The sequence below is a fragment of the Acanthamoeba castellanii genome, assembly GCF_000313135.1.
Source record: "Acanthamoeba castellanii str. Neff unplaced genomic scaffold scf7180000084599, whole genome shotgun sequence".
Classification (NCBI taxonomy): Eukaryota; Discosea; order Longamoebia; family Acanthamoebidae; genus Acanthamoeba; species Acanthamoeba castellanii.
The window spans coordinates 1,204,585-1,229,096 of NW_004457442.1; the positions used below are offsets into that span (position 1 = coordinate 1,204,585).

Sequence of the window (24,512 nt, forward strand, 5' to 3'; positions counted from 1 at the left end):
GCTTACGCTTCCGTCGGCGCCTTCACCAGGGCGTTGGAGGCCGTTTACAGACCGGTCCTGGGGCCGTTGGTGGCGTAAGTGGCCGGGGCGTAGGTGGCGCCCTGAGGAGCGTAGCCAGCACCCTGAGGAGCGTAGCCAGCGGAGTTGTTCATGGGGACGCCCTGAGGAGCGTAGTAAGGGTTGCCCACGGGGGCAGCGGCGGCAGGCGCAGCAGCGACGGGGACGGCAGCGGCGACAGGGGCGGCGGTGGTCCTCACGACGGTGGGACGACGCTCACGGCGCTTGCTGTTGATGGGTCAGGGGTAAGAAGGTGATCTTTGGGGGGGCAGGCGAGACTGGTTACGTACCAGCAGTAGGACAGGAGGATGAGAGGAAGCACGCAGCAGAGGAAGAGGAGCAGAATGACGAGGGGGATGCCAACGCCGAGGCCAACACCGAGACCGACGCCGAGAGCTACGGCATCATTGTCATCATCGTCGTGCTTCTTGAGGGCCACAACGGCGGGCCTGGTGGAGTTGCACACACGCTCGGAGAAGCTGCAGTAGAGCTGGTTGTCGTCGTTCACGGCGCAGGTGTCGGAGACTACATAAAGAGAGATACCACAGGTCAACACATGAGGGTATCAGCACCCTAAGCAAGAGGAGAGATGAGGTACCAGTGCAGTTGTCGCCGTCAGTGCAGCCGAGGCAGATGCACGACGTTCCGCAGGGCAGGCCGTAGGGCATGCACGAGTTGGCAGGCGAGCTGGCCGACGACTGGGCCTGGCACAGCGACGGAAGGTTGGGTCGAGCAGCCAGCGAGCCGAATGTCGAACCGCTGGCGGTGTTGAACACACGCTCGTAAGCCGGGTAGGTGGCCGAGGTGAGGCTGGCACCGTTGGTGAGGTCGAAGAGGGAACGGTTGAGGGGTTCCACGCGGCAGGACTCGGAGCACTGGACATAGCGCAGCTTGTTGGCGAAGTCCTCAAACACCTGGAAGGAGCCCGAGCTGGAGCCGGCGAGGGTGTAGGGGATGGTGTAGAAGATGGCCTCCTCGCCGGAGTTGGGCCAATACTGGATGTCAGCGCGGTAGGTTCGGCCGGGGCCGCCTGCGAAAAGGGAGTCGGTGATGAGAGCGTTGGTGGCGGTGAAGGCCGTTCGGGTGGCCTTCTCGTCCTGCGCCGCTGCCAGGGCGAGGAACAGGCACAGGGCCGCTACGCAGAGGATTGACTTCATGATGTCGTTGACTTAGTAGCGATCGAGTACAGGGCGCTGCAGGTGAGTTAGAGAGAGGACGAGTTGTAGAGGAGGGTGCTTGTGTGCTGTATTGGTGATGAGAATGCCAACCCAGGACGGCAGTGGCCCATTTTAACTGGCACTTGGTGCGCCGTGGGTACAGCGAATTTCCAACGTAATTTCTTGTGACCGCCAACCAGAGCTTGGCCCGGTTTTACCGTGTTGGTCGCCCGTCCTATGGGAATGGGCGGGTTTGCTGTCTGTTTTCACCTTCAACATCTCCCATTGGCGACAGCACCTCGACCTCGCAAGTCTCGTTTACCATTCGTTCGTTCACTGTCTACGAGAAATAGCAACTGCAGAAATCCCACTTACTTTATGTTCTGACGACCATGATCCCTTGCGACTGCACGAGCCCTTTGACCTGAACTCCCTGTGTTGCTCTTCTTATGTGATGAGCTTGTTGGTATTGACCCGCCTACCCGGTTTTCTGGGCGAGTCTGGACTTTAAGACCATCTCAGAGATCGTCGATGCAGGTGATTGAGGATATATTCCTTTATGCATGTAATGTAAAGTCAAGATGTAAGCGGTAACTTTCTCCGTTTCATCATTCTTGGTCGAGGCGCTGGGTGGCTGCTTACACTTGGCCTGGATAAGCGGCCTGGGAGTAGCCGGTGCCAACGGGAACGGCACGAGGCGCACCGTCAAGCATGGACGCCGGGATGTTGGTGGTCCTCCAGGGCTCGGCGTACAGAGGGTTTCCGATGGCCACGGGCGTGGGCGCGGCAGCGGTGGAGACCGGAGCGGCAGTGGTCCTCACCACGGTGGGACGACGCTCACGGCGCTTGCTGTGGGTGCCTGTCAGCAAAATTCGGGGTTTTTGTGGCGGCGATGACCACGTACCAGAGGAGAGGCAGAAGGATGAGAGGAAGCACGCAGCAGAGGAAGAGGAGAAGGATGGCAAGAGGAATGCCCACGCCGAGACCGACGCCGAGGCCGACGCCCAGCGCCACGGCGTTGTTGTCGCCGCCATGGTGACGGTTGAGGGCGATCACGGTGGCGCCGGTCGCGGACTCGCACACCCGCTCAGCGGAGCAGGTGAGCTGGTTCTTCTTGTCGACAGCGCAGGTGTCCGAAACTGCGGAGAGGCAACCCCAGTCAGGAAGTCGACAAAAAAAAGACAGCCCGTCCACAGAACACGTTCACCATTGGGTGGACGAACGAACCGGTGCAGTTGTCGCCATCGGTACAGCCGAGGCAGATGCATGACGTTCCGCAGGGAAGGCCGTAAGGCATGCACGAGTCGGCGGCCGAGCTGGCCGACGACTGGGCCTGGCACAGCGACGGAAGGTTGGGTCGAGCAGCCAGCGAGCCGAATGTCGAACCGCTGGCGGTGTTGAACACACGCTCGTAAGCCGGGTAGGTGGCCGAGGTGAGGCTGGCACCGTTGGTGAGGTCGAAGAGGGAACGGTTGAGGGGTTCCACGCGGCAGGACTCGGAGCACTGAACGTAACGCAGATTGTTGGCGAAGTCCTCAAACACCTCGAACGAGCCAGTGGCCGACGATCCCAGGGCGTAGGGGATGGTGTAGAAGATGGCCTCCTCGCCGGAGTTGGGCCAATACTGGATGTCAGCGCGGTAGGTTCGGCCGGGGCCGCCTGCGAAAAGGGAGTCGGTGATGAGAGCGTTGGTGGCGGTGAAGGCCGTTCGGGTGGCCTTCTCGTCCTGCGCCGAGGCGAGGGCGAATATCAGGCACAGGGCCACAACTGCTTTCAACGCCACGGATTGCATCGACGAGGGTGAAGGTCGAGATAGAGAACTGAGAATAGAGGTGGCGGATGGAGGGGTGTGGAATGAAGAAGATTGTAGCAGTTCTCTGGAGGTCGTTTTTTTATAAAACGTAGGGACTGCCTGCTCCAGTGAAAACTGACGGAATTGTCGGCCAGCCAATGACCATCCTTCGCCGACCAGGAGTTCTCTCCTTAGCGAGGAAGGCCCTGATCAGCCCACACCACCCGGCGGTTCAACATGCAAACCTGTATTCCACGGCCGTCATGGTGGCCACCATGTTCCGCTGTTCTCAACTTCATTATTGTGGTGCACGACCAATCCAGGAACGTGGGTGTGTGACGGAGCGCAAGAGCGTAAAAAAAAATGTTTGTGTACAATTGGCTGGTTTTATTGGTGTGGGTTGGGTAAAGCCTAGCCCTCTCATCGGTGGTCCATCTTCTTCGTCTCCCTTCCTCCGCTCCGTGTCTCTCTTACTCTTGCCCTCTGTCCCTTCTCTTCGTTCCTCTTCTCGCTCTCTCTCTCTCTCTCGCTCGCTCTCTGTGTTCTCTCTCTAGTGTGCCACGCCGTTGCGCGCCTTGAGGGTGGACCGCTTCTCACCGCTGCTGATCGCGAGCTCGGCCTTGGTGAGGACGACCTTGGCGGGCGTGATCTTGACCGAGGTGGCCTTCTTCATGCCGAAGATGGGCACGTTCAAAATTCGGGCCATCTCGATGACGGTGACGCAGTAGAAGTAGACGGTGGCCACCACGACGAGGCCGAAGAAGACGGGCAGGATCAACGTGTCGTCGACGCCGAAAATGCTGACCGCGCCGGCAACCGCCAGCAGCACGTAGTTCTCCCAGTAAAGCTTCACCTTCTCGCCAGTGAGCCTCGCCAGGTTGTACCTGATAAGAGAGTGTCCGGTGAGTGCACCGTCTCACAGAAGACCAGACAGAACATGTCACAACGTTCAAGTGGTCCGCGGAACGTACCTGCCCGTCACCAAGCTGTAGATGACGACGGTGAAGAGGCATGTGGTGAGCTTCTGAGTGGCGAAGATTTGGCTGGTGCTGAGGAAACCCCACACGGTGAGGCCCACGCCAATAAGCGCTGGAGGCAAGAGCTCCAGGAACGGCTCGAATGAGCCTGTTGTCACGGCACACGAGACATGAGTGACTCTACCACCATCGTCGCACAGCAAATGCTCGCAGAAGGAGGAGGCTCAAATGCGTACCGGTCACCTTAAGCACGCGGGAGAAGGAGTCGTAGAATTCGGTGACGGGGAGGAGGAGGGCGGTGGTGATGATGAAGACGTTGACGGGCATCTCAGCAGGCAGCAGCTGCTCGACGCTCTCGGAGAAGACGCCGTCGGGGATGAGCTCGCGCAGGTTGTAGATCCAGATTTCAGACCCGAAGACCGCCGTCAGCGCAAAGACGATCGAGAAGAAGATATAGGCCTGGGAAAGACACATGCATACGGGTCCGGATCAGCTACTGTCTCAATGCAAGAAGCGCGGCTCAACGAAATATTATATTATTAATATTGTAATAATAAATAATGAAAAGGGGTGCCGTGCTGGTACCTCGAGCTGGACGTCAGAGACGAAGCAGACTTTGGTGTGCTTGTCGGACCAGAGGTAGACGTAGTTCATGAAGCACACCAAAATCATACCGATGAGGAACAGCCACAGCGGGATCGAGTAGCCTCCTTGCGCGGTGATGGCAATCATGAGCACGGCCAGAGGGTCGGCCAAGCTGTCCACTCCGTGATCCAGAAAATCGCCCAGTTTTGAGCACATGCCTGTGTTCTTGGCGTGCCGCCCATCCAGATTGTCCAAGAGCTGGAGAGCGATGGAAAATTGAATTTTCAGAAGCGGTCGATTATCAACAAATTATTGGAAAATGAGAATCGAGACACGGGTGGCGTACCACGAAGCCAAGGACGCCGAAGATGCCAGCGACGCACACCCAAGGGGAAACGGGGCCGTAGAGCTTGGGAAGACTGCCGAGCACGAGAATGGTCACCGACACGATGAGCAGGCCAGCGCTTAGCGTAATCGCATTAGGCGACAGCCATCTTGGCAGGCTGAGCGAGATCTTGTCGAGGAGGGGCTGAAGGAAGAATGTGAGGCTCTTGTCGGCCACCGTGTTCTCGTGGAAGTAATCCTCGCCGAGCTTGGCTTTCTGGTTCTGTTTGAGCTGCATCTCAGTACTTATCTAACGATTGGCGTCGTTAAGATAGTCAAGGATGCTACGATGGGATGGACGGTTTTCCGATCTTAAGCGAGCCTGCGACAGGCGTCGGAAGGGAGATGCAGGAGAGAAGAAAGGATGGTTGGCAGCAAGCAGCTGGTCCACGAGTTCTGTGTGGTCGTCTTCGCCTCTTCGAGAAGGCGAAACAAGGCGTGACGGGGTTTCGCGCTTTTTTAGACCAAGGCATCTCTGGAATGGCGCATTTTCGGCGCCGGTAGCACCAATCCTGGCGACCCGCTGGCGATCGCGTTTCGGTCGCTGCAGTGGTCACGAGTACGCCGGAGCCGCACAAGGGCTCGGCTGGAGAACCTCCGGTAACACGCGCCGGTCACAAGGCCCCGGCTGCCCCCGCTCGCCCGCAGCGGGGCGGCACTTCTTCGCCGGCTATCGCCGCGCGGACTTTCACTCGAGGCAGAAGAAAAGAGCGAAGAACGGAAAAAAGACGACAAAGAAAAAGACTTTTTCTTCTAGATGGGCTGCTGTCCGAGCGCGGGGCTGGGGCAGGGAGATGAAGACAGGGAGTCTCTCCTCCCCAAGACGAGCAAAAGCGACAAGGCCCCTTTCGTGTCGCCTGTCCTTAAGGCGAGCCCGCAGCTTCAGGTGTGTGGGCGCTGCGGTCGGGCGGTGGTGGCCGCATCCTCTCGTTTCTGCTCGCAGTGCGGGATGGCCTACGATCACTCTAATCCTCCGTCCCGCCCGTCTTCCGCTGTTCCTCCGACATCGCCTCGCATCAACAAGCCGGTCCCTTCGCGCCCTTCCAAAACTCCCTCCGCCGACTACGGCGGCTACGAAGTCGTCCACGTCGAGTGGAACTCGGGAAAGGGGAAGAGCGGCGCCCACTAGTTTCTGTTTCATCTTCTTCCTCGGTACTCGCTTCCCCCCCTTGGCGGCAAAGCTTTGCCTGCGCATTTTCCTTTTTGGGTTTGTCGCTTGCACCTTGCTCATCAGCATCTTTTACTTCGAACGCCAAAGAAGGTGCTGCCGAGTCTGCCAGACGTTCTCCGAATCTATCATTCTACACAACGTGCGCGACATGTTCAAGACGATCACGTTCGGCAGCCTTGCGTTCCCGTTCTCGGAGGACTTTAGCGAGGGCCTCGTCGAGGAGCGACCGGGCGTGCTGAGGTTCTACATCTTCGGTCCGCCGGTCGAGGTTGCCATTAGCGGCGAAGAGGATGCAGACGCCTTCTTCCTCGACAGCCGCTGCTCCTCAAGCGACTCCTTCGACGATGCCCTGCCGACTCCTCCTCAATCCCAGTCCCCCGACCAGCCGTGCTCGCCCGTCTCTCCGTCGGGCCGTACCGAGAAGCTGGGCGCTCCCCGCGCCAAGCCCAAGCCTTTCAACATGTCGTCCACGTACTCACAGGACTACGCGACTGCGGCCCAGTTGGCGCAGCCACGCTATTGCCGCCTCTGCAGTGTCGACGCACACTCGCATCGGAGATGCCCCACTCGGTGCGTCCTGCCCAGGTGCCGCCGACGTCCTGTTCACGCCACGGGCACATGCTTCTACCGCAAGCGCGTGTGCACTCGGTGCGGCGGGAGCGGCCATGGCCAGGAGAGATGCACCACAACTACCTTCGTCGACGCGTCTCAGGCAGGATGACAAGCAGCGCTCACCGACCGAGACAGTAGGAGGAAGCGATGTTGTTGCGCATGAACAGCTTAGTGTACAAACGCGATGATCTGCTGGCAATGCAAGCTTTGCTCGTCGAGCGCGTTCGGGAGGGCAGAATGTAGAAGAGTGATACTTGTAGTTTCGTCCCGCGCGAAGGAGCCGTTTGCTTAGTGTCGCACGGAAGACGACGAGGTCAGAGCAAAGAAGCTGCCCAAGTCGACGTAGCGGTAGGCCGATGCGCTCACGAACGTCTCGACCCCCTTCTTCACCACTTCGTAGCTCTTGGCGAGTCGGTCCGGGTCAGGGTTGCTATTGAACGACAGCTTTTGCTCTGTGTTGGTTGCGCGCGGGATCACGACGTGAGCACCTCGCCCTCATAACTCAACACATGCACGTAGACGTAGACGTAGCTGAGAGAGGCTGCATACCCTCAGTGAGCTTCGACAGGTCGAACAGGCGTGCGTAGTACTGAAGCTGGTTGTGCAGGTCCTTCTCCGAGTACTGCACAAGAACAAGCAAAGACGCGACAGTTCGAAGAGCCCACGTTCCACGCATGGTGAGGTGATAGGGCGTCAGTACCTCGATGTTCATGACGTTGTTGCAGGTGGCGCCGTTCTTCTTGGCTCGGCACTTGATGGTGCCCTTGGAGCCGAGCTTGTAGTCCGTCCTCGTGCGCAGCCGGCAGGTGGGATCCGTGCACACCAGCCACTGCTCGTAGTACCTCTTGATGTGCTTCCTATGGACGGCCGCACCACAACATCGCAAACGCAAAGAGAGAGAGAGAGAGAGCAACGGACGTCAGCCTCTGTCCTCATCGTGCCAGTGCACCAGCGGCTCGCTTCTGCAATACCTGATCTGCAGCGTCACGAGGTTGGAGATCTTTCCGGCTTCGAAGCGCACATGTCCACACTTGGCGCACTGCATCGTGTCGTAGGTTCGTGTTTAGATGACTCGCATACGAGACAGAGGCGAGGCGATTGGGCGGGCACAGTACCTTGAAGTCGGAGGGACGCACGGCGCCAGATGGAAGCAGGAGCGACTCTTCGTCTTCCTTCTCCTTGCCCTTGTCGGCCTTCTGGTTGCCGGGCAGCTTGAGGCCAGCACCGTGGAAGACAAACGCCTTGGTGCACCACGGGCAGGTCACGACAAGCGGCTCGCAGTTCTTGAACTTCTCATCGTCGTCCATCAGCGACTTGGGCTGCAAGCGAAAAAAAGAACACCACGCGTGAGCCACCGTTTTGCTTTGCTTCGCTTCACAGCGAAGGAAGGAGGAACACGCGGACGAACCACAAAGCTGAATGAATCAAGCGACTGCTCATCGCCTTCGGTGGCTACGTGGGACTGGAACCTGCAGGTTAAAAGAGGTAAAGAACGGACTCAAACCGTAAGCCACAGCGATCTAAAAGTGACTTGTGTGCGGGCGCCTGCAAAGTGGGGCGTACTTGGCAGGGTTGAGGCCGAGGCACTCTGCGATTTGAGCAGGGTCCGTTCCTTCGATGGGTCCGCACAAACGTGAGAGGGGCGGGTGGATCTGTTGCGTGAGATACCTGCGGCCATGGGCGGGCAACAAGAAAGAAGAGGCGATCAGCACTAAGATTACAGCGCCGGCCGGTGTGAGCACGAGGCGCTCCCAGTAACGTACCAGTCAATGTCGATCTCGAGCAGGCCGTCGGACTTCTCCACTTGGTCGGGTGAGAAGGCCCTCTCGGCCGCAGACACCGCGTCACCCTACGGGGAGAGTTGCATTCGCACAGTTCACGTGTCAGCGTGCGCACCACCCGAAGAACACACCGCAGCGCAGATGAACGAACAGCTTAGCTGTTGGGAGAGAGGCCGGCCTTAGTGCGCACCTTGCAGATGACGTAGCGGATGTACTCGCCCACGGACACCTTGCGGTTCTGCTGGCGAAGCTTGAGGGCCACCTGCACGTGGGGCAGGCCCTTCTTGTCGGGATAGGCGTCGGGGTCCTTCGAAAGGCACTTGGTGATCACAAACTTCTCCAGCGAGATCCGGCCGGACTTGATCTGGCTGCCCATGTGGGTGAGGTAGCTGTGGATGCCGGAGACGACGTCCTGGCGGGGCTTGCCGGACATGATCTCGTCGAGCACGCGCTGGCCCATTTCCTTGGACAGATCGCACCAATCTCGTCGCACTAGATCGAGACCCTTCATCTCCTTCTTGACGTCGTTGATATCGTTGCCGATGGTCAACGCCGCATACTACGCCACCATATCCCCCCCCCCACCCTACGATTAGCAAATCGACGACGGACAGACAGCGTTGTCGACCTCGTTCAAGCTGCATTGATGCATACCTTCTTCTTGGCCAGCAGGAGGATCATCTTGAAGATACCGTCGATATCGATCTCTACATGCGAGTAGCGCTGGTTGATCACCTTCTTCAGGTCGTTACCCATCTTGCGCACCTGGCTCAGCACTGCAGCACACACAAAGGAAAGCGGTGAGGCACGGACCCACCGGTGCAAGTCCGACGACACGCACACACACGCACACGCAAACGCGCACACACGCACACGGTGAGCGCGTACCGCTGGCCGAATCGCGCAGGGCTGGGTCGGCATCGGGTGCAGGCACGGACGGTATGCGGGTGTTGACCATGATCGAATCCGTGTCACCGTAGATGACGTCGAGGTTCAACTGGCCCTCGGCCTGCTCCTTGGTGGTCTTGAGCGCCTCTCTTCCCTGTGTGCCACACCCACAAACACAACGCACTGCGAGTAAGCAATGCAATGCAATACAACGCCGTCACCATCGCTACCGCGTAGCTGCAAACGGAAGGGGGTGGGCGAATGGGCGGGGGGAGCAAACCTTGAGGGTGATGAGCTCGGCCAGGGCCATGGCGAAGAATCGGGAGTGAGAGAAACCGAGACAACCGTACATGGAGTTGGCGACGAGCTTGAGGGCCAGCTGCTTGACGTTGAGCTGCTGGAAGCGCTCGCTGCCGTCCCGCTCCGCCTTCAGCTGCTTCTTCACCGCACCGCGGCGGTTCACCAGCTCGTAGACAACCTGCGGCAGAAGACCTCGCGCGCGGGACGCATCGGGGGGATTGGCCGGGAGCCAATCTCGGCCTGTCTTCTCCTTGTTGGGGTCTCTCTGTGTTCGTGTCGCGCGTCGTCGTTTAGTAGTGGGCTCGAAATGGGCCAGGGGAATCGGGACAGGCTTGGTGTACCTCTCTGTCGATGGTGGTGAAGCAGATGTTGTACTCCTGGATGATGCTCGGGTACAAACTGTTGAAATCGAGTAGCAGGATGTAGGTATCGTAGAAGCCCTTCTTGGGGTCCAACACGAGACCACCCTCATATGCCGGCTTCCGCTTGCCCTTGTTGAACTTGCCTGTCAAATGAGAGCCGAGTAAGCTACGTGGCGGGGAAGTGAATTGCGACTTGACCACACGGGACTCGCCAACGCTTACCGTCTTCTTGAGACGCCCTGTCGGGACAAATGAAGTGGGGCTTGGGCTGGTCGTGGAAGCGGTGGAGCAGCAGGTACTCGATTCGCTCGGCACGGGCGCCCATCAGAGAGCGCGACCTGGGCAGAGAGAAGGGAATATATGAGGCCCAGCTCACCAAACCAACAGGAAGAGAGGCGAGCGGGATAGCAGTACCAGAGGTTGCCGCAAACGTTCGTGAGGTGCTTGGTGAGAGGCAACACCTCAATCTTGAACATCAGGCTGATGGCCAGATAGGCGTCGTTGCCGCAGTGGTTGATCAGCGTGAGCAACATGTCTGTCACGTACTTGAGTGAGACAAGTGCAACAGCGAGCACAAAGAGAGAGTAAGGTGCTGGGAGATACCAGTCTTGCTGAAGTAGGGCGCGACGTTGTTCTCCTCGTCCATGGGCAGATCGGGCCTGTCCTTGCCCAGCTGGACCTTGGCCAGCTCGCCCAGCCTGTAGTTCTTGTGGCGGACAAACTCCTTGGCCGAGTGATAGGTGTCGCACACCAGACGACCCGCCATCACGGCCTTCTCTTGCCAGGTGGTGTCTCCAGTCCCGCCCACGCCCTGGTTCATCTTGGGGAACCTGCACTCGATCGCACCCACCACGCCATTGAGAATATAGTCTCGGCCAACAAGCGCAAGATGCGCGTGCGAGCGGGAAATGGGAAAGCGCACCGTGATCGCCGCAGGCGACCGAGCTTGGACCATTCCGCACAGGGGACGTTGCAGGCCTGCATGCGATGCAGCAGAATATCGAGGTCCCACCCCAGGAAGTTGTGACCGACGATCACATCCGGGTCGTACTCGGCAATCTTGCCTGTGAGTGGGAAAGAGAGGGGGGGGGGCGACAGTGAGAGTTGTGGACGCGGTGCTGGGGCGCACGCACGTATTAGGTACCCATCAATCCGCCCAGCAGGTTGCGCTCCGAAGGGGCGATGATGTACTGTTGCTTCTTGCCGCGCTGCTTGGCTTGGATCGCGTTGCGGAAGTTGTCGGGGAAGTTGTGGCCCGTGAGCGAACGGATCATGGCAAAGCACTGGTACTGAGATTCTGGGTTGGGCGTGCTTCCTTCCGAAGACACTGGGAACGAAAAGTTTTGTTGTGAGTAAGTGCCGGACCGGAGGAAAGGGCACTCTCTACCTTGGGTGTGCACGATGCCGCTGGCGATCACGATTTCGTTCTTGCCGGCGTTGGTATTGAGATGAGACTTGATGTGGAGGGCCATCACCACAAGCGCGGGTTCACGCGGCAGGCGCCCACCAGGGCACTGGTCGGGCGTGAGGACATTGATATCGGTGATGTTATCGACATGTCCCTCGAACTTGCACCACGTGATCTGTTGAACGCCACGTCTTAGCTGCAGGTGGACTTCAATAACTCCAACATTAGTGGCCGCAAGACGCACCTTGGCGTTGTCCTCCGCGACGTTGGTGATCTTGAGCCATCCGGGACCCATGAGATGACGCTTGATGAGAAGGCTCTCCGTGGCCGAGGTGGTGGCGCCAAAGATGTGACTGAAGCTTTGGCCTGTTGTACGAACCGATCCATCACAACCGTTGAGATTGCTCATTCCTCCGCCAAAGCCAGCGTGAAGGGAGCAACCATACCAGACAAGTTAGCGGGCAGGTGAACCGACGAAGAACAGATGACCTTGAGAAAGTCGGACTCGCCCCTCGGCACGCCCTCCTTGTCGAAGGGGTACTTCCTCCGCACGGACTTCATGCGGAGTTGTCCCATGTTGTACTCCTTCCTGAGCGAGCCAATCTCCGCTCTAACGTCCTGCATCGTCACTGGCGTGTCCGTTTCCTGTCTTTGATCTGGAGTAGGCAGCAACAACCACACGGGGCCGAAAGTGAGCGTTTGGAGCCATTTGGAAAGTGGAGGCGAACGGCGCGTACCGTCGAGCATCTTCTGCCTGGGAACGACAAAGAGCGAGCGAGGTACGTTGCGTGCAGTGATGCAGCAGCTGGCAAATTGGTTGGTCGTCTTGTTCACGCAGACCTAAAGATAAGAAAGGGGACAGTGAGGTTGCTGTTACAAAACGAACTACTTTGTGTCACAGACGGAGACTCAAACATGCTGCTTCAAACGTACCTTGCCGAACATGAACACCACGCCCGGATTGACCTGCTTCTCTTCGGCGGCATCGAGCCAGTAGAACAAAAGGCTTCCGTCCTTCTCGAGCGGAAGGTCGGTGTCCATCGCCACAGTCACGCTTGCTTGTTGCTGCATGTACAGAAGAACGGCTGAGCTTAGCACATGCAATGTGTCGTAGAACAGGGTGGTAAGTACCGTGTCAGGCTGCTCCTCCTCGCGGTCGCCACCAAACCACATCATGGTGTCGGCCTCTCGTACTGCGGCCTTATCAAACTTCTTCTTCGACTCGACGGTGAAGTTGGGCCGCGAGGTGTCAGTGTCCATGTGATCGCCGGTAGGCTGATTCTTTTCCTGTTGCTCGGCCACAGCAAACCAGAACTCGTCGTCCTCGGAGGGTGGCACTGTCTGCGCTTCCTCGACCGACGTGCCCTTGACGCTATCGCCACTCACAGACTGCGATATGCACATGTGGACCACAAGCTAAGGAACACCGCAAGCGCGAGCCCAACACGAAGGTGGCAGGCGTTGGTACCGTGGCATTGGAGGGCTTAGGCATGTCCTTAGCGTTCAACGCGGGCGTGGGCTCCTGTCCCTTGTCTTCGTTCTGCTCGGTACTGGCACTCTCCTCTCGGTCTCTCTTCCTCTTACGGAGCAGTGCCGATGACGGAGCGTCATCTAACGATACCGCAAACGGATCCGACGCCAAATCTTGCAGCTGATTGAGCAGAAAGTCGTCGGACGCAGCCGTTGAGGAGGCCAGCTGCTTCTTGAGGGTGGCGCCCTTGGCCGCGTTTGTCGTGGACGGACCCATTCGCAGCATCTGTGCGATATTACCCGAGGAGGGAGGCGCCGGCGCCGGCTTCTTCACAGGCGCCCGCGACAGGGCGCCTCTCTTCTCTACCAAATGGAAAGTGAATCGATCAACAAAACATCGCAATTTGAGGTCAAAGCTGGCAGTACGTACTCGGCTGCTTTCCTCTCGCTTTCTTGTTGCTCTCCTCCTCTTCCTCTTCTTCGTCGTCTTCGTCGGCATACCCGCCCGTACCGTCATCTTCAAGCCAGTCCTGTTCCTCTTTCTTCAACTTCTCGTGCTCGTCTTCATCAACTTCTTTGTATATATCGTTGTCCTTCATCTGTCGGATTGGAAGTCAGATCAGTGGATGCCAGAAACAATTGAACAATGTTGATGCCGATTACCTCGAATGTCTTGCTTCTTCCACCATCCTCTCTGCATTTTTTGAGATTCTGCAGGACATCCTGTCTCGGATTCTTGCGTTCACGCCTCGTTCTGTTGCTCTCCATCTTACGTACAATTAGGTTGATCGGCAGGCGAAGAACCTGATTGCTGGACGAGAGTTTTGGCGCCAAGCCCTTCCCGCCAAATTCGTGCTTCTTTTAAAATTAGTCGCATACCAGCCACAATAAATTGTTTACGAAAATTGCGTTTCGTACAAAGACAACCACCGCGACGTGCTCTTCATTTTTGTGAGAAGAACGAAAACGAAGCCAGGACCTTGCTGTAAAGAGTGATGTCGGCCCCCGTTGGTTCGCCCTCTTCCACGCTTGCCTGCTCGCTCTGTTTTTAAAATCGAATTCAATGGCATTTTTTGTTCGAAGCGAATTTGCGGTCTGGTCGGAGATGGAATCCAATTCTCTCTCGCCTGTGCAGGGATGCCCAAGTTCTGTGCGTTTTGTGGCAAACCGGTGCCTACAGACCGGCCTGCCAAGTTCTGCGTCAGCTGCGGTAAGACTTTGCCAGCGTCGCCCGCCTCCTCTGCGCCCTCTTCGCCCGTTATCAGTACACTCCCCCACACACGCGCACATGCGTGGCACTCCGTTTCGTCTCTCATAACCCTCTGTACGACCGGCAGGTCCTGCTAACGGTCTGAGGAAGGCGCCGTCGGCGACGGTCAGCGCAGGCACTGGACCCGCCAAGCCACCTTCGGCCACCTCATCGCCCACCGGCCTGACACTGTCGAAGCGCACAGGCGGCGGTTCATCGCCCTTCACCCCCCACGATACCCCCAAGTTCAATCCTACAGGACTGCTCCGCTCCTCCAGCGATTCCGGGTCTCCCTCGGGCTCACCGGCTTATACATCGACTCTGAGAAAGGCTCCACCGCAGACGTCATCGGGGAGTCCGAGCTTCATCCGACCCGACTCAAATTCTTCCCCCTCGGGTTCCTTCTCGCAACGGTGCGTATGCGCGTCGTGCCGGTGCTGTGTCGTGTGCGGTGTAGAGTTTACTGACGTGGTGGTTGGGTGCTTGCAGGCGAGCCACGATAGTGCCGGGTTCGGGCGTGGCCTCTTATCGGACCAATTCCACAAGCGCCGGGCACCAGCCCAAACAATCGAGCGATGGCGGACTCGAGTTTCTGGCGCTGGCCAAGGCCAAGGCCGACGCCCATGAGAAGGCCCGCCTTCAGGCGGAACAGGAGGAACGCGAGGACATGCGACGACGGAACACCATCACCGCCGATCGTGCCCCGGCGCTGCCCCAGCGCACCCATGCTCTGGCCTCCTCGGCCCCGACACACAACAGCGGCTCTGCAGGGTTGCCATCGCCATCTGATGCTCCACCGCTACCTGTGCGAACCCATAGCACGGCCGCCAGCCAGCCAGCCGAGACTTCCCCAAGGTCGCACACACGACACACGACACACACAGGTAGTCACTCACCGTCATGATGATGCAGGCAACCCTGGGGATCAACCCGCGCAGCGCCGGCGCGACCGACGCCACCACCGCCGATGACATCCTCCCTATCTTCACCTTCTCTCCCACCGCCGCGGGCAGGCGCCGCCCCGTCCAGCAGTTCCCTCCCCACGCTCCCGTCCACTTCCCCCGCGCCCATTACCCGCTCGCCCTCAGCTCCCTCCTATCCCGTCCCTGTCTTGCCCGGAACGCCCGCTTCCGCGTCCACCTCATCCGTCGCTCCCCTGTCTCCTCACAATTCCTCGCATTCCACGACCACTCCGGTGCCAGCGCCGGCGGCGGCTAGCCCCGGTGGTCAGCCGCCAGTGACGCCCAGGACGGGAGGGCTGAAGAAGCTCCCACCGCCACCGCCCGCCGCTTCGGCCAAGACGCAGTTAACTGCGATTCCACCTATGGGAACCCCCGCGCCTCCCTCAGGCGGTGGTTTTAATCCCGGTACAGCGCTGACTCTTCGTTGTGCTTGCCATGGCCCAGTCTAATTCCCATCAGGCCCACCAGTTCCGACGTCGACCAACCGGCCAGAGCTCTCGGGCGGGTCACCGCTTCGACCGCCATCGGGTACGAGACTCTCGTATTATGTTTGATCAGACGCGTGTTATCTCATCTCACCTCTGGTTCACTTCCTTGTGTATGCAGGCGAAACCACGTGCGATCCGGCCATTCGTGACCGTGTGATCAAGGAAATCATCGATACCGAGGAGGACTACATCCGCGATCTCGAAGTCATCATCAACGTACGGCTCAACATGTCTACAATGTGTCTAACTCCGCTCTAACGCCATTTCTATCATTTCTTTGGTTCCCGATGATGCTTCAGGTGTACTTGGTGGCAATGAGAGATCAAAGCATCGGAACCAAGGATCAAATCAACAACGTCTTCTCCAACGTGGAGATGATTTATAAGGTGCCTCTTTCCGAGCTCCCAACCGCTTGACTCGCCCATCTAAATCGCTCTTGCTGCCTACAGATCAACAAGGGCATCTTTCTGCCAGTCTTGAAAACAGCTTCAGTCGGCAAAGCCTTCTTGACTGTGGTACGTCCTTGCTCGCAGACGCCCCCACACCACGCATCGAGTCGCTAATCTGTTGCCTCTTGGACGCTAGGTGGACTACTTGAAGTTGTACATGGTCTACTGCGGCAATCAGGATCTTTCCATGCAGACCCTGGCCGCACTCAAAGCCAACCCCAAGATCGAACAATTCCTCTACGTACGTGCGCCTCGCTTTTTTTGACTCGGCACAGTGCTGACTCGCCCTCGGGGCAAAACAGCAATGCAGCCGTAAGCCTGAATGTCGCAGTCTAGACCTTGCGAGCTTCTTGATCAAGCCCATACAACGCATCTGCAAATACCCGCTCCTGCTACGGGTACTTATCATCCTTCGTCCCTGGGCCATTTAGGCGTTATCTGCTTCACCTGACGTATTCGGCTGTGTCCACGCCGCGTGTGAAGGAATTGTTGAAACAAACGCCGGAAGATCAGCCCGACTACACGAACCTCACGACCGCCCTTCAGCGAATGACGACCACTGGTATCACCTCCCGGTTGTTCGGACCTTTCTACTGAGTCCAGCGCTGACATCGTTTGTGTATCTAACAACAGTGGGCACGATCAACGAGAAGAAGAGTGATCTGGACAAGAAGATGCGCCTCTACGAACTTTCACACAAGATCAACCTCAAAGGGGTGAGTCACTCACATAAACGGCAAACTGCCACGCCAGCCTAACACACGCACATACGCAGGACATGCATCTGCTGAATTCGCCCAATCGGAGGCTGATCAGCGAGGGCGAGCTCACCCGGGTGGCACCCAAGGAAGTCCTGGGCAAGAAGCTGCTGCTGAAGACCCAGGGCCACTACTTCCTCTTCTCCGACCTTTTCCTCTTCACCAAGCCCACGTCTTCGTCGTACGACCTCAGGGCTCAAGTGCCCCTCACCCAGGCCCTTTACAAAGGTGCTCCCCTGTTCTTTAAGACCATTTAAAGTTTGTTATTAACATGGGGCGTACAGATTCGGACATTGCGGAGGACTCGTTCGAGCTCACACAGATCGGACAGAAGCGAGTATTCTTCGCTGCGCCGTCGGCGGCGAAGAAGGCGGAAATGAAGAAGGAGCTCGAGGAGGTCATTGCTTCCTTCCTTGACGTGCGGTACAAGAAGTTCGTGCAGAAGGAAATTGGTACGTCTCCCTCTCTAATGCAAGTACTTTCACCGCCCATCTGCTAACCGCGTGCCAACGCCAACGCCTATGCAGCCAAAACGCTGGCCATGCAGGTCAAACCAGTTAACCCCGACGTGCCGATGCCCGCTGAGCCCACGCTGCCGGAAGACTTCTCGGTATTTCCCCTTCCCTCTGGTCAATAAGGCTAGGCCAAGCCATCAACTGAGACTATGCTCCGTACAACCCACACAGGTGCTGTCCTTCGACGACTGGAAGCACAAGCTCGAAGCCAAACCTTTGCCCACGCCTCCGCCTCAAGATGATAGCGTACGCTCCACGCGACACACCGCCACAACGCTGATGTTGCTGCCCGGACTGATGGAGTCTTTGGGATGTGCTCTCTCCAGGTCCGATTTGTGTGCAACAGTCCTGCGCCGGAGAGCGAGAAGAGGGTGATCAAGTTGACGAGCGACAACGTCACCTTGCCTGCCCTCCAGGACCAGATCCGCAAGAAGTTCGACATCGGCCCTGCCGTCGGCTTCAGGATCGTCTACCCTAACAACGACGGCTCGTGGGAGATGTGTCCCCTCAACGACCAGCGCGAACTCGACCAGTGCTTGGAGAAGAAGATATCCGATCTCTTCCTCACGTGGCTTGCTTGACGCAGCCCATCGCCCAGCCCTGTCTCTACTGTATCCTGATCCTTATTTATTTACCACGTAAAATGGTTTACGCACTTTATTTATTGGATTATTTATTTAAAAGTGGACATCAACCAACATCTCATACACCTCAAGGGCGAGAGAAAGGCTGCGCAAGGAGACGGTGGCGCATGAGGGCAACGCGGTCTGCTTGACTTTATCATCTCCTTACTTTAATTTCTTTTCATTGTGGACTTCGGTTCGCACATGAGCGTATTCCTCGATCCCCAGCTGCTCCATCTCGATCGAGGCAATGCCTCCTTCTTTATCGCCCGAACAGAGGACCCCAGATACCAATTTACAGCGATAAAGGCCTCATTCCTTCTACACACCTCCTCTCCCTCTGCCGACGCCGAAGATGTCAGGCCTGCACGCAATACAGCGCTGAGCTGCAGAGGTCGATCGATCCTGATTCTTCCAGTCCCGAACGAACTGCCTCTGCCGCCTTGCTGCCAGAAGGAGGCATTAGCAGCCTCTTCGCCTCGCTCTCATTCTCCAGAGCCAGCATCTCCCTCCGCGCTCGGCTCTCCCGGTGCCCCATCCTCCGCTACGTCGCGTGGCGGTGCGGGAGTGCAGCTGCTCGATCTCCACGCGACCTACCCCAATCTCTTCGCCGTTTGCAAGCAAATGTTTCGCATGGGGGAGGCGTCAATCCTTGACAACACTGCTGCGCCACCCAGCGGTACCCACCTCCGCACTACTCTCTTTCTTCATCGAAGAATCTTATTGATGTTATGAACAGGCGAACCAAAGAGTGTGGAAGCGAGGCAGACCACGGCGCAGAGTGGGGAGAACGAAGAAGATGAAAGGGGCGCCGAAGAGGTGCACGTCCGGAGCGGCGGCGAGGGTGGGCCGGTCATTCTGGTGACGCATCGTGCCAACAACATCCTCCCGGGCAAGGCAAGCAGCAACGGATTGACACACTCGAACAGCACCGGGTCGCAACGGCGACGAGTATGGCGTCAGCGGAGCCAGCTCGCCGGTGGCAGTGTCCTCGTCGCCAACAGCTTCCGAGAGCTCGAGGACCTGGTGGAGGTCGTCGGCGCACACACGACCAAGACATCACCAGCCGGGTCATCGTCGGCCCAGGCACGCGCCGAGCACACGAGCGTAGAGGACGACCTCACCACACACGGCACCGACGTCGACTCGGCCGACGAGCAGGGCAGCAGCGAGAGTGAGCGGCGCAGCACCGAGGGCGAGATGACCGCCGAGGATGGACCCTTCCCGCGGCGGCACGTCGAGGTCACGGCGGCGGAGATGGCGGAGCTCAGGGCCGGATACGAGAAGGGCCACGCGTTCGTGGTGTGCGTGCTGACCCGCACGCGCAGTGGCAGGCAGGACGAGGAGAGCGAAAGCGAAAGCGACGTCAGCTCGGAAGGCGAAGACGAGGCGAGAGAACGCCAGAAGCGAATTGCAGACAAAGCGCATCTGATGGACCCCTCGCGGGCAATGGCTGAGTCGACGAGTGCCATCGAGTCGAAGGAGCACAGTATGCCCGAGGCGGTGGAGAATGACGCGGAGAAGGAGATGTCGTACCAGCAAGTGGAAGGCAACGACAACGAAAACGACGAAGAGCTGGAGGAGGAGAAGGGTGTCAGTGTCCAGAAGGAGGAGGAATCACTCGAACTGCGACGAAGGCTGTTTGTCGGCGACTCGACGACGACGACGAAGGAAATCGACTTGGAGGGTCAGATCGAGCAGAAGATACGCGAACGAATAGAGTGCGAGAGGCTGCGACGCAGCGACACCCACTCGACGCCCTCGTCCCCGTACTCGCTCACGCATTCGTCATCTTCGCTCAACGCATCGCACTCGTCTGTGGCCCTCACGCTGGACGGCGACGACGCCGAGGACAGTGAGGTCGCCGGATCGGCCTTCGTCTCGCCGCTGCTGTCGCCCACGCCCGGTCTCAGTCTCTCGCCCTCGCCCGACCCCGAACGGGATCAGCTCAACCAACAAATCCTCGCGGTACCCTCTCTCGCTGCCCAACCGCTGGGGGTGGGACGGAATCACTCGCTCACCATTTTCATGCGTTTCTTTGGCAGGCCTTGACATCGAAGGATGACGAGCTGGATGAAGACGAACTGCGGCTCCTTGATATGCGGCGTGCCCACAGCAACGGTAACGCCTCTGTACACCCACGGTGCAACAGAAATCACGTAGATGATGACTTTGCACAAAAACATCAGATGGCGAGGACGATCATGGATTCTCGCTCACTTCGCCGCAGCCCAAAGCGTTTGCCCAGAACCTGGAGAAGATCTATAGCTCGCTTGAACAGGTGCGACAGCTGTCCTCCAGCTTACAGCATGACATCTAACATAGCACGGAAATGCAGGTGGACGCTGAGGTACTGTTCCCCGAACAGCAGCGACTCGCTATGATGTACGTGCATTCCATATGGAGCGCTGGGTGAAGACAACGGTGACTAACCACTGATGCCAGTGATTACGAGAACCGGATCAAGCAAGGCGTGGAGCGACGAGCCAAGGAGCGGGAGGAACGACTGAACTCGATCATGGCCGGGTACAAGCGGGTTCTCGGCATGGAGGAACCGGCTGTGGAGGAAGAGAAGCAGGCGGAAGACCATCCGGACGACGCCATCAAAAGCGAAGAGAAGCCCCCAGACGCTGATAACGAGGATGAAGAAGTGCTCGACAAAGGTGACGTGCATCCGCTCAGCCAAGAGGAAGAGGTGGAAGCGGTTGGTGGAACACAGGGAGAAGTTGGAGCAAAGACTGATGGAAAGGAAGTGGGCGGCCAAGAGGAGGAAGAGAAGAGCAGGCGGCTGTGGTTCGAGGACATAGCAGACGACCAGCAGAAGGCGCGAGAGCTGATCGACAAGAGAAAGTCGGAGCGGAAAAAGCGACGCAAGAGCAAGCTGCGGAAGAGGAAGGGCCACTCGGTTCACTCCAAGGAGGAAGTGTTAGTCGATTACAACGGCAGTGGCGGCAACAAGGTGGTGGTCCTCCTCGCCTTCAAGCATCCAACAACACGCGACGGCCGACTCTTCATCCCGCTCTCGCGTCTCGATCCTCCGACCGGTGGCGGCGAGAATGTGATGACGGCACCATTCAGGTCAACAAACAGCCGCGGGGAGCGAAACGGGAGCGAAGTGGGAAGCCTCGAGGGGACAATGGAGAGCGGGGAGAGGCGAAGCGCTGCTTCGAAGCGGACGACAACGATCTATTCTGTAAATACGGAGGAGGCAGCCGGCGCCTCCCTTGACGAGGTCTACGCATCCTACTATTCCCGCATGCGAAAAGGCCGAAAGAAGGCCGAGGAGGCCGTACACGAGGTACACACCTGACTCGTGACCGATGACTAAGCCTTTCCATTTCCCACTTGAGTGTTCGTTTGCTCATCTCTCGGCCCGCAGAAAAACCGAAACTTGACGGAAACGGAAGAGTTGGCCTGGCACCACCTGGCCAACTTGCTCGTCCTCTACGAACGAAGTAACCCCTCCCCCCATCGATACTTGCTCGTCGCATGCGTGATCTGCTAACGCCCTTTTCTGTTGTTGTTTTTTAGAGGTGATATCGAAACAGGAGTACGAGCTACGACGCTCGTTGATCGCCGGCTCGTTCAGCTCCACGCGGCTAGCTGCTCCCGGACCCCTGCCGGCCTCAACGCTCTCGTCGCCGCTCTTAGTCCCTCTTCAACATAGTACCCCCCCCCGCGCCTCGCATGCACTACTCAAACATATGTGTGGAGCGCTTACCGCTTTCCTTCTGGATGACGCACGGTCCAGGCGACGATGACGACGAGGACGACATGGAAGAGGAGAACGCCAAGCCCACGCATGGCCTACCGCCCACATTCTGGAGCCAGCTGCGCCTGGAAAGGCTAGAGGAAGCCCGATTTCCCGTCAAGCTGGTAATTAGGCCCCCCACCTAACGTTTCCTCTTCCTTACGGCCGCCGTGATATTCACATGCACTGCTTCCGCGCGCGAATGGCGTGTGTCCAGGCTTCTGTATATGAGTTGCGAAAGAGCCAGATCGACGGATCGAAACCACAAACAGATATTTATTGGCGTACGCCAGTTCCCGTTCCCCAACACTCCGTACACGCTATTCTAACATGCGCCCGCCTCTTTCGTTACAGTGATCTCGGAAGCGAGCGCTGCGCTCTTGCGACTGTCCAAGGAGAGTAGCAAGCAGATGAAGCCGCCCCGCGACAGTGCCGCGGGCCGTGCGGCGGTGGAGAGGCAGGAGGAGACCTATCGCCGCATCATCAAGGCACACCCGCGCCATCCCTTCGCGCTGTATGGCTACGCACGCTTCCTGTCGAACGTGCGAAAGGACGACCGACAGGCCGACCAGTACTTCCAGCTGGCCCTGAAGGCCAGCCCGTTCAACCCCGAGGTGTTGGCCACCTACGCCCACTTTCTCGAACGGCGCCAGCGCGACTTAGACAAGGCGCATCGGTTCTACAAGCGCGCCTACTTCGTCGACCGACGCAACGCTGACGTCGTGGGTGCCTATGCCATATTCCAACATCGCATGTTGCGCAACTATAAGGAGGCCGAGAGGCTCTTCAAGCAGGTACCTCTCCTCGCGCGCACCGCGCAACGCAGCACCTGGATAGTGACACCGAGCTCGGTGGCAGGCGTTGGAGCTTGATAAGGAGAACGTCAATCTGGTGGGCTACTACGCCATGTTCCTGCAGAAGGCGAAGAAGGATCTAAGCGGAAGGTGCGGCCATCTACATCTCACTCTTAAGCCCGCAGACCGATTCAATGCTAGTGTACATATCTCACACATTCGGTTCTGCCACTCGCCCGCACAGCGAGCTCTATTATCGCAAGGCGTTGGACCTTGCGCGAGGGCGGAAGAACTTGCACGGCTTCTGGAAGGCCAGGCTGAAGGAGCTCCGGGTGGAGATGAAGGAGGCCCGAGACCGAGAGTTCCCACCGCGAAGTCGCTCCCTCTCGTGGCAAAAGCGCCCCGGCTCGACGGGCGAGCTCACGAGCGGGAGTGAGGGTAGCTCGTGTGAAGATGAACAGCAGAGCCACAGCGGTGGATCAGCAGGTCGGCGTGGCCGCAGCCAGTCGGACCGCTCAACTGGGAGCGCTGCAGCCAGCGAGAAGGAACAGCTTATCTCGCTCCAGGACAAGACAGCCATGGAGCAGTTCCTGGCCGAGCTCTTTGCTCAAGACGAGCGCGCGGAGCGCGCACGACTCGAGGGCAAGCCCGTCATCCGAGAGGACAAGGTGAGTCTGTCTCTTTTCTTTGTTTAGACCAGATGGAGTGATTGACTGACGGCTGCATGTAGGCGGGAGTGGAACTCACGGCGTCGTTGCTGCGGCGGGACATGGGACGCTCGGTATTTTGTCGCGTGCTCAACCAGCAGCGGGCCAAGGTAAGCACATGCTGCCGCTCGACTTCCTCTTGTGCTGCATGATTTGTCTTACCGCCGCGACGCACACGCGCGAATGCACCTTAAAGAGAATGCGCTTGGGCGAAGTTACGTTCGGCACGCTGTGCAAGCTGGTGAGAGTGGGCTTGGAGGAATGCAACGCCGCCAGAGACTTTAGTTCAGCCAGGGCCCTCATGCACATGGCCTCCACCTTCTACTTCGCCCCCGCACCAGGAAGTCACTCGGCATCGCCGCTCGCCTCCTCGCAAAGGTCCGTCCGTCTGTCTTTACTCCCCACCGGCGGCCCGCCCCGCTAACCTCCCAACTGCAGCTGGAGTGGATCCAAGAAGGACGTACTTTATCTGCGACAGCGAGTGGAGGACGCGCCCATCTGGAAGAACAACAGCTTTTGGAAGTACATGTTCACTGGTACATACTCTTCCTGGTTGTTCGCCACCATTTTGTCTCTGAGGATCGGCAGACTCACCCAATCCGCCCGCTCGGTCTCTCAGAGCTGGTGTGCAAGGAAAGAGCGAAGGTGCAGAAGGTCTTGGCGCCTGTTGAGCCCAGGTATGCTGGCCGCAGCCGCCCACAGCAACACAAGCCCTAATTCTCATCTCTCTTTTTTCTCGTCGCAGCCCATCGCTCATGTCTCCGCGAAGACTCTTGGGCAAGACCACGCCCGCCGCCCAACCAGCCTTGCTTGACGACTCACGGGAAGTGATCGGTCTGCTGGCCAGTTTCGGTATGTACTCACAGAAAGCGGACGTGTATCGGGTGGGTGGCTGACTCATGAGTGAATGATGTTGATCTAGTGCATGCGATGTTGAACGCCGGTATGGAGGTCGATGCGGTTCTCGAGTTTGTGGAGCAGATGTGTCGCCTCAACAATCTGCCTCTTCACAAAGAGTCGTTGTCTGCTATTCTTGTACGCACTCAACACGATGGTGACAAATAGATTGGCTGTTTGCTGCACTACCTTCTTCCTGTTCGCCACTTGTCAGGCTCCCTTTTTGACGACTTTTGGGTTTAATTTTGATCAAAAGAAAAGAAAGGCAAAGATGCGGAGGTGGCGCGGTGTAGTGACAGGCTCCCGGTGGCCTGGCGCCCTGACCTCACCAGCTCGTGGGCACAGTGCCCTTATCACGCTGCCACTGCCGGCGGC

The 24,512-nt window shown here is 58.2% G+C and overlaps 6 protein-coding genes and 1 pseudogene across 6 annotated transcripts; 3 read left to right on the forward strand and 4 right to left on the reverse strand.

Annotated features, from left to right (window-relative positions):
- Positions 1–44: 44 nt before the first annotated feature.
- Positions 45–1,214, reverse strand: ACA1_062490 (uncharacterized protein; the record flags this gene model as incomplete). The annotated part of the gene is made up of 3 exons (XM_004339471.1): positions 45–285; positions 348–582; positions 656–1,214. 3 exons carry the CDS (start codon positions 1,212–1,214, stop codon positions 45–47), a joined length of 1,035 nt encoding a protein of 344 aa, XP_004339519.1.
- An 837-nt stretch (positions 1,215–2,051) lies between these two features.
- On the reverse strand, positions 2,052–3,006 carry ACA1_062500 (uncharacterized protein; the record flags this gene model as incomplete). The annotated part of the gene is made up of 2 exons (XM_004339472.1): positions 2,052–2,353; positions 2,442–3,006. 2 exons carry the CDS (start codon positions 3,004–3,006, stop codon positions 2,052–2,054), a joined length of 867 nt encoding a protein of 288 aa, XP_004339520.1.
- Positions 3,007–3,556: 550 nt separating this feature from the next.
- Positions 3,557–5,190, reverse strand: ACA1_062510 (CDPalcohol phosphatidyltransferase superfamily protein; the record flags this gene model as incomplete). Its single annotated transcript, XM_004339473.1, has 5 exons — positions 3,557–3,890; positions 3,978–4,131; positions 4,220–4,442; positions 4,569–4,826; positions 4,915–5,190. 5 exons carry the CDS (start codon positions 5,188–5,190, stop codon positions 3,557–3,559), a joined length of 1,245 nt encoding a protein of 414 aa, XP_004339521.1.
- A 711-nt stretch (positions 5,191–5,901) lies between these two features.
- On the forward strand, positions 5,902–6,844 carry ACA1_062520 (uncharacterized protein; the record flags this gene model as incomplete). The annotated part of the gene is made up of 2 exons (XM_004339474.1): positions 5,902–6,033; positions 6,233–6,844. The coding sequence occupies 2 exons, from the start codon at positions 5,902–5,904 to the stop codon at positions 6,842–6,844; spliced, it is 744 nt and encodes a 247-aa protein (XP_004339522.1).
- A 179-nt stretch (positions 6,845–7,023) lies between these two features.
- On the reverse strand, positions 7,024–13,230 carry ACA1_062530 (DNA polymerase (pol2), putative; the record flags this gene model as incomplete). The annotated part of the gene is made up of 25 exons (XM_004339475.1): positions 7,024–7,187; positions 7,285–7,357; positions 7,436–7,592; positions 7,707–7,774; positions 7,851–8,054; positions 8,144–8,204; positions 8,299–8,403; positions 8,499–8,584; positions 8,707–9,075; positions 9,171–9,292; positions 9,405–9,558; positions 9,685–9,882; positions 10,046–10,209; positions 10,289–10,404; positions 10,481–10,601; positions 10,670–10,896; positions 10,989–11,130; positions 11,211–11,381; positions 11,454–11,670; positions 11,719–11,840; positions 11,921–12,130; positions 12,212–12,314; positions 12,408–12,539; positions 12,606–12,890; positions 12,943–13,230. 25 exons carry the CDS (start codon positions 13,228–13,230, stop codon positions 7,024–7,026), a joined length of 4,059 nt encoding a protein of 1,352 aa, XP_004339523.1.
- An 851-nt stretch (positions 13,231–14,081) lies between these two features.
- On the forward strand, positions 14,082–17,946 carry ACA1_062540 (annotated as a pseudogene).
- Positions 17,947–18,612: 666 nt separating this feature from the next.
- ACA1_062550 (uncharacterized protein) lies at positions 18,613–24,136 on the forward strand (the record flags this gene model as incomplete). Its single annotated transcript, XM_004339476.1, has 18 exons — positions 18,613–18,667; positions 18,728–19,956; positions 20,034–20,109; positions 20,178–20,269; positions 20,327–20,373; positions 20,434–21,286; positions 21,368–21,443; positions 21,520–21,654; positions 21,740–21,864; positions 21,957–22,023; positions 22,094–22,533; positions 22,598–22,683; positions 22,778–23,201; positions 23,264–23,350; positions 23,437–23,618; positions 23,679–23,776; positions 23,860–23,917; positions 23,986–24,136. 18 exons carry the CDS (start codon positions 18,613–18,615, stop codon positions 24,134–24,136), a joined length of 4,281 nt encoding a protein of 1,426 aa, XP_004339524.1.
- Between the last annotated feature and the right edge of the window lie 376 nt (positions 24,137–24,512).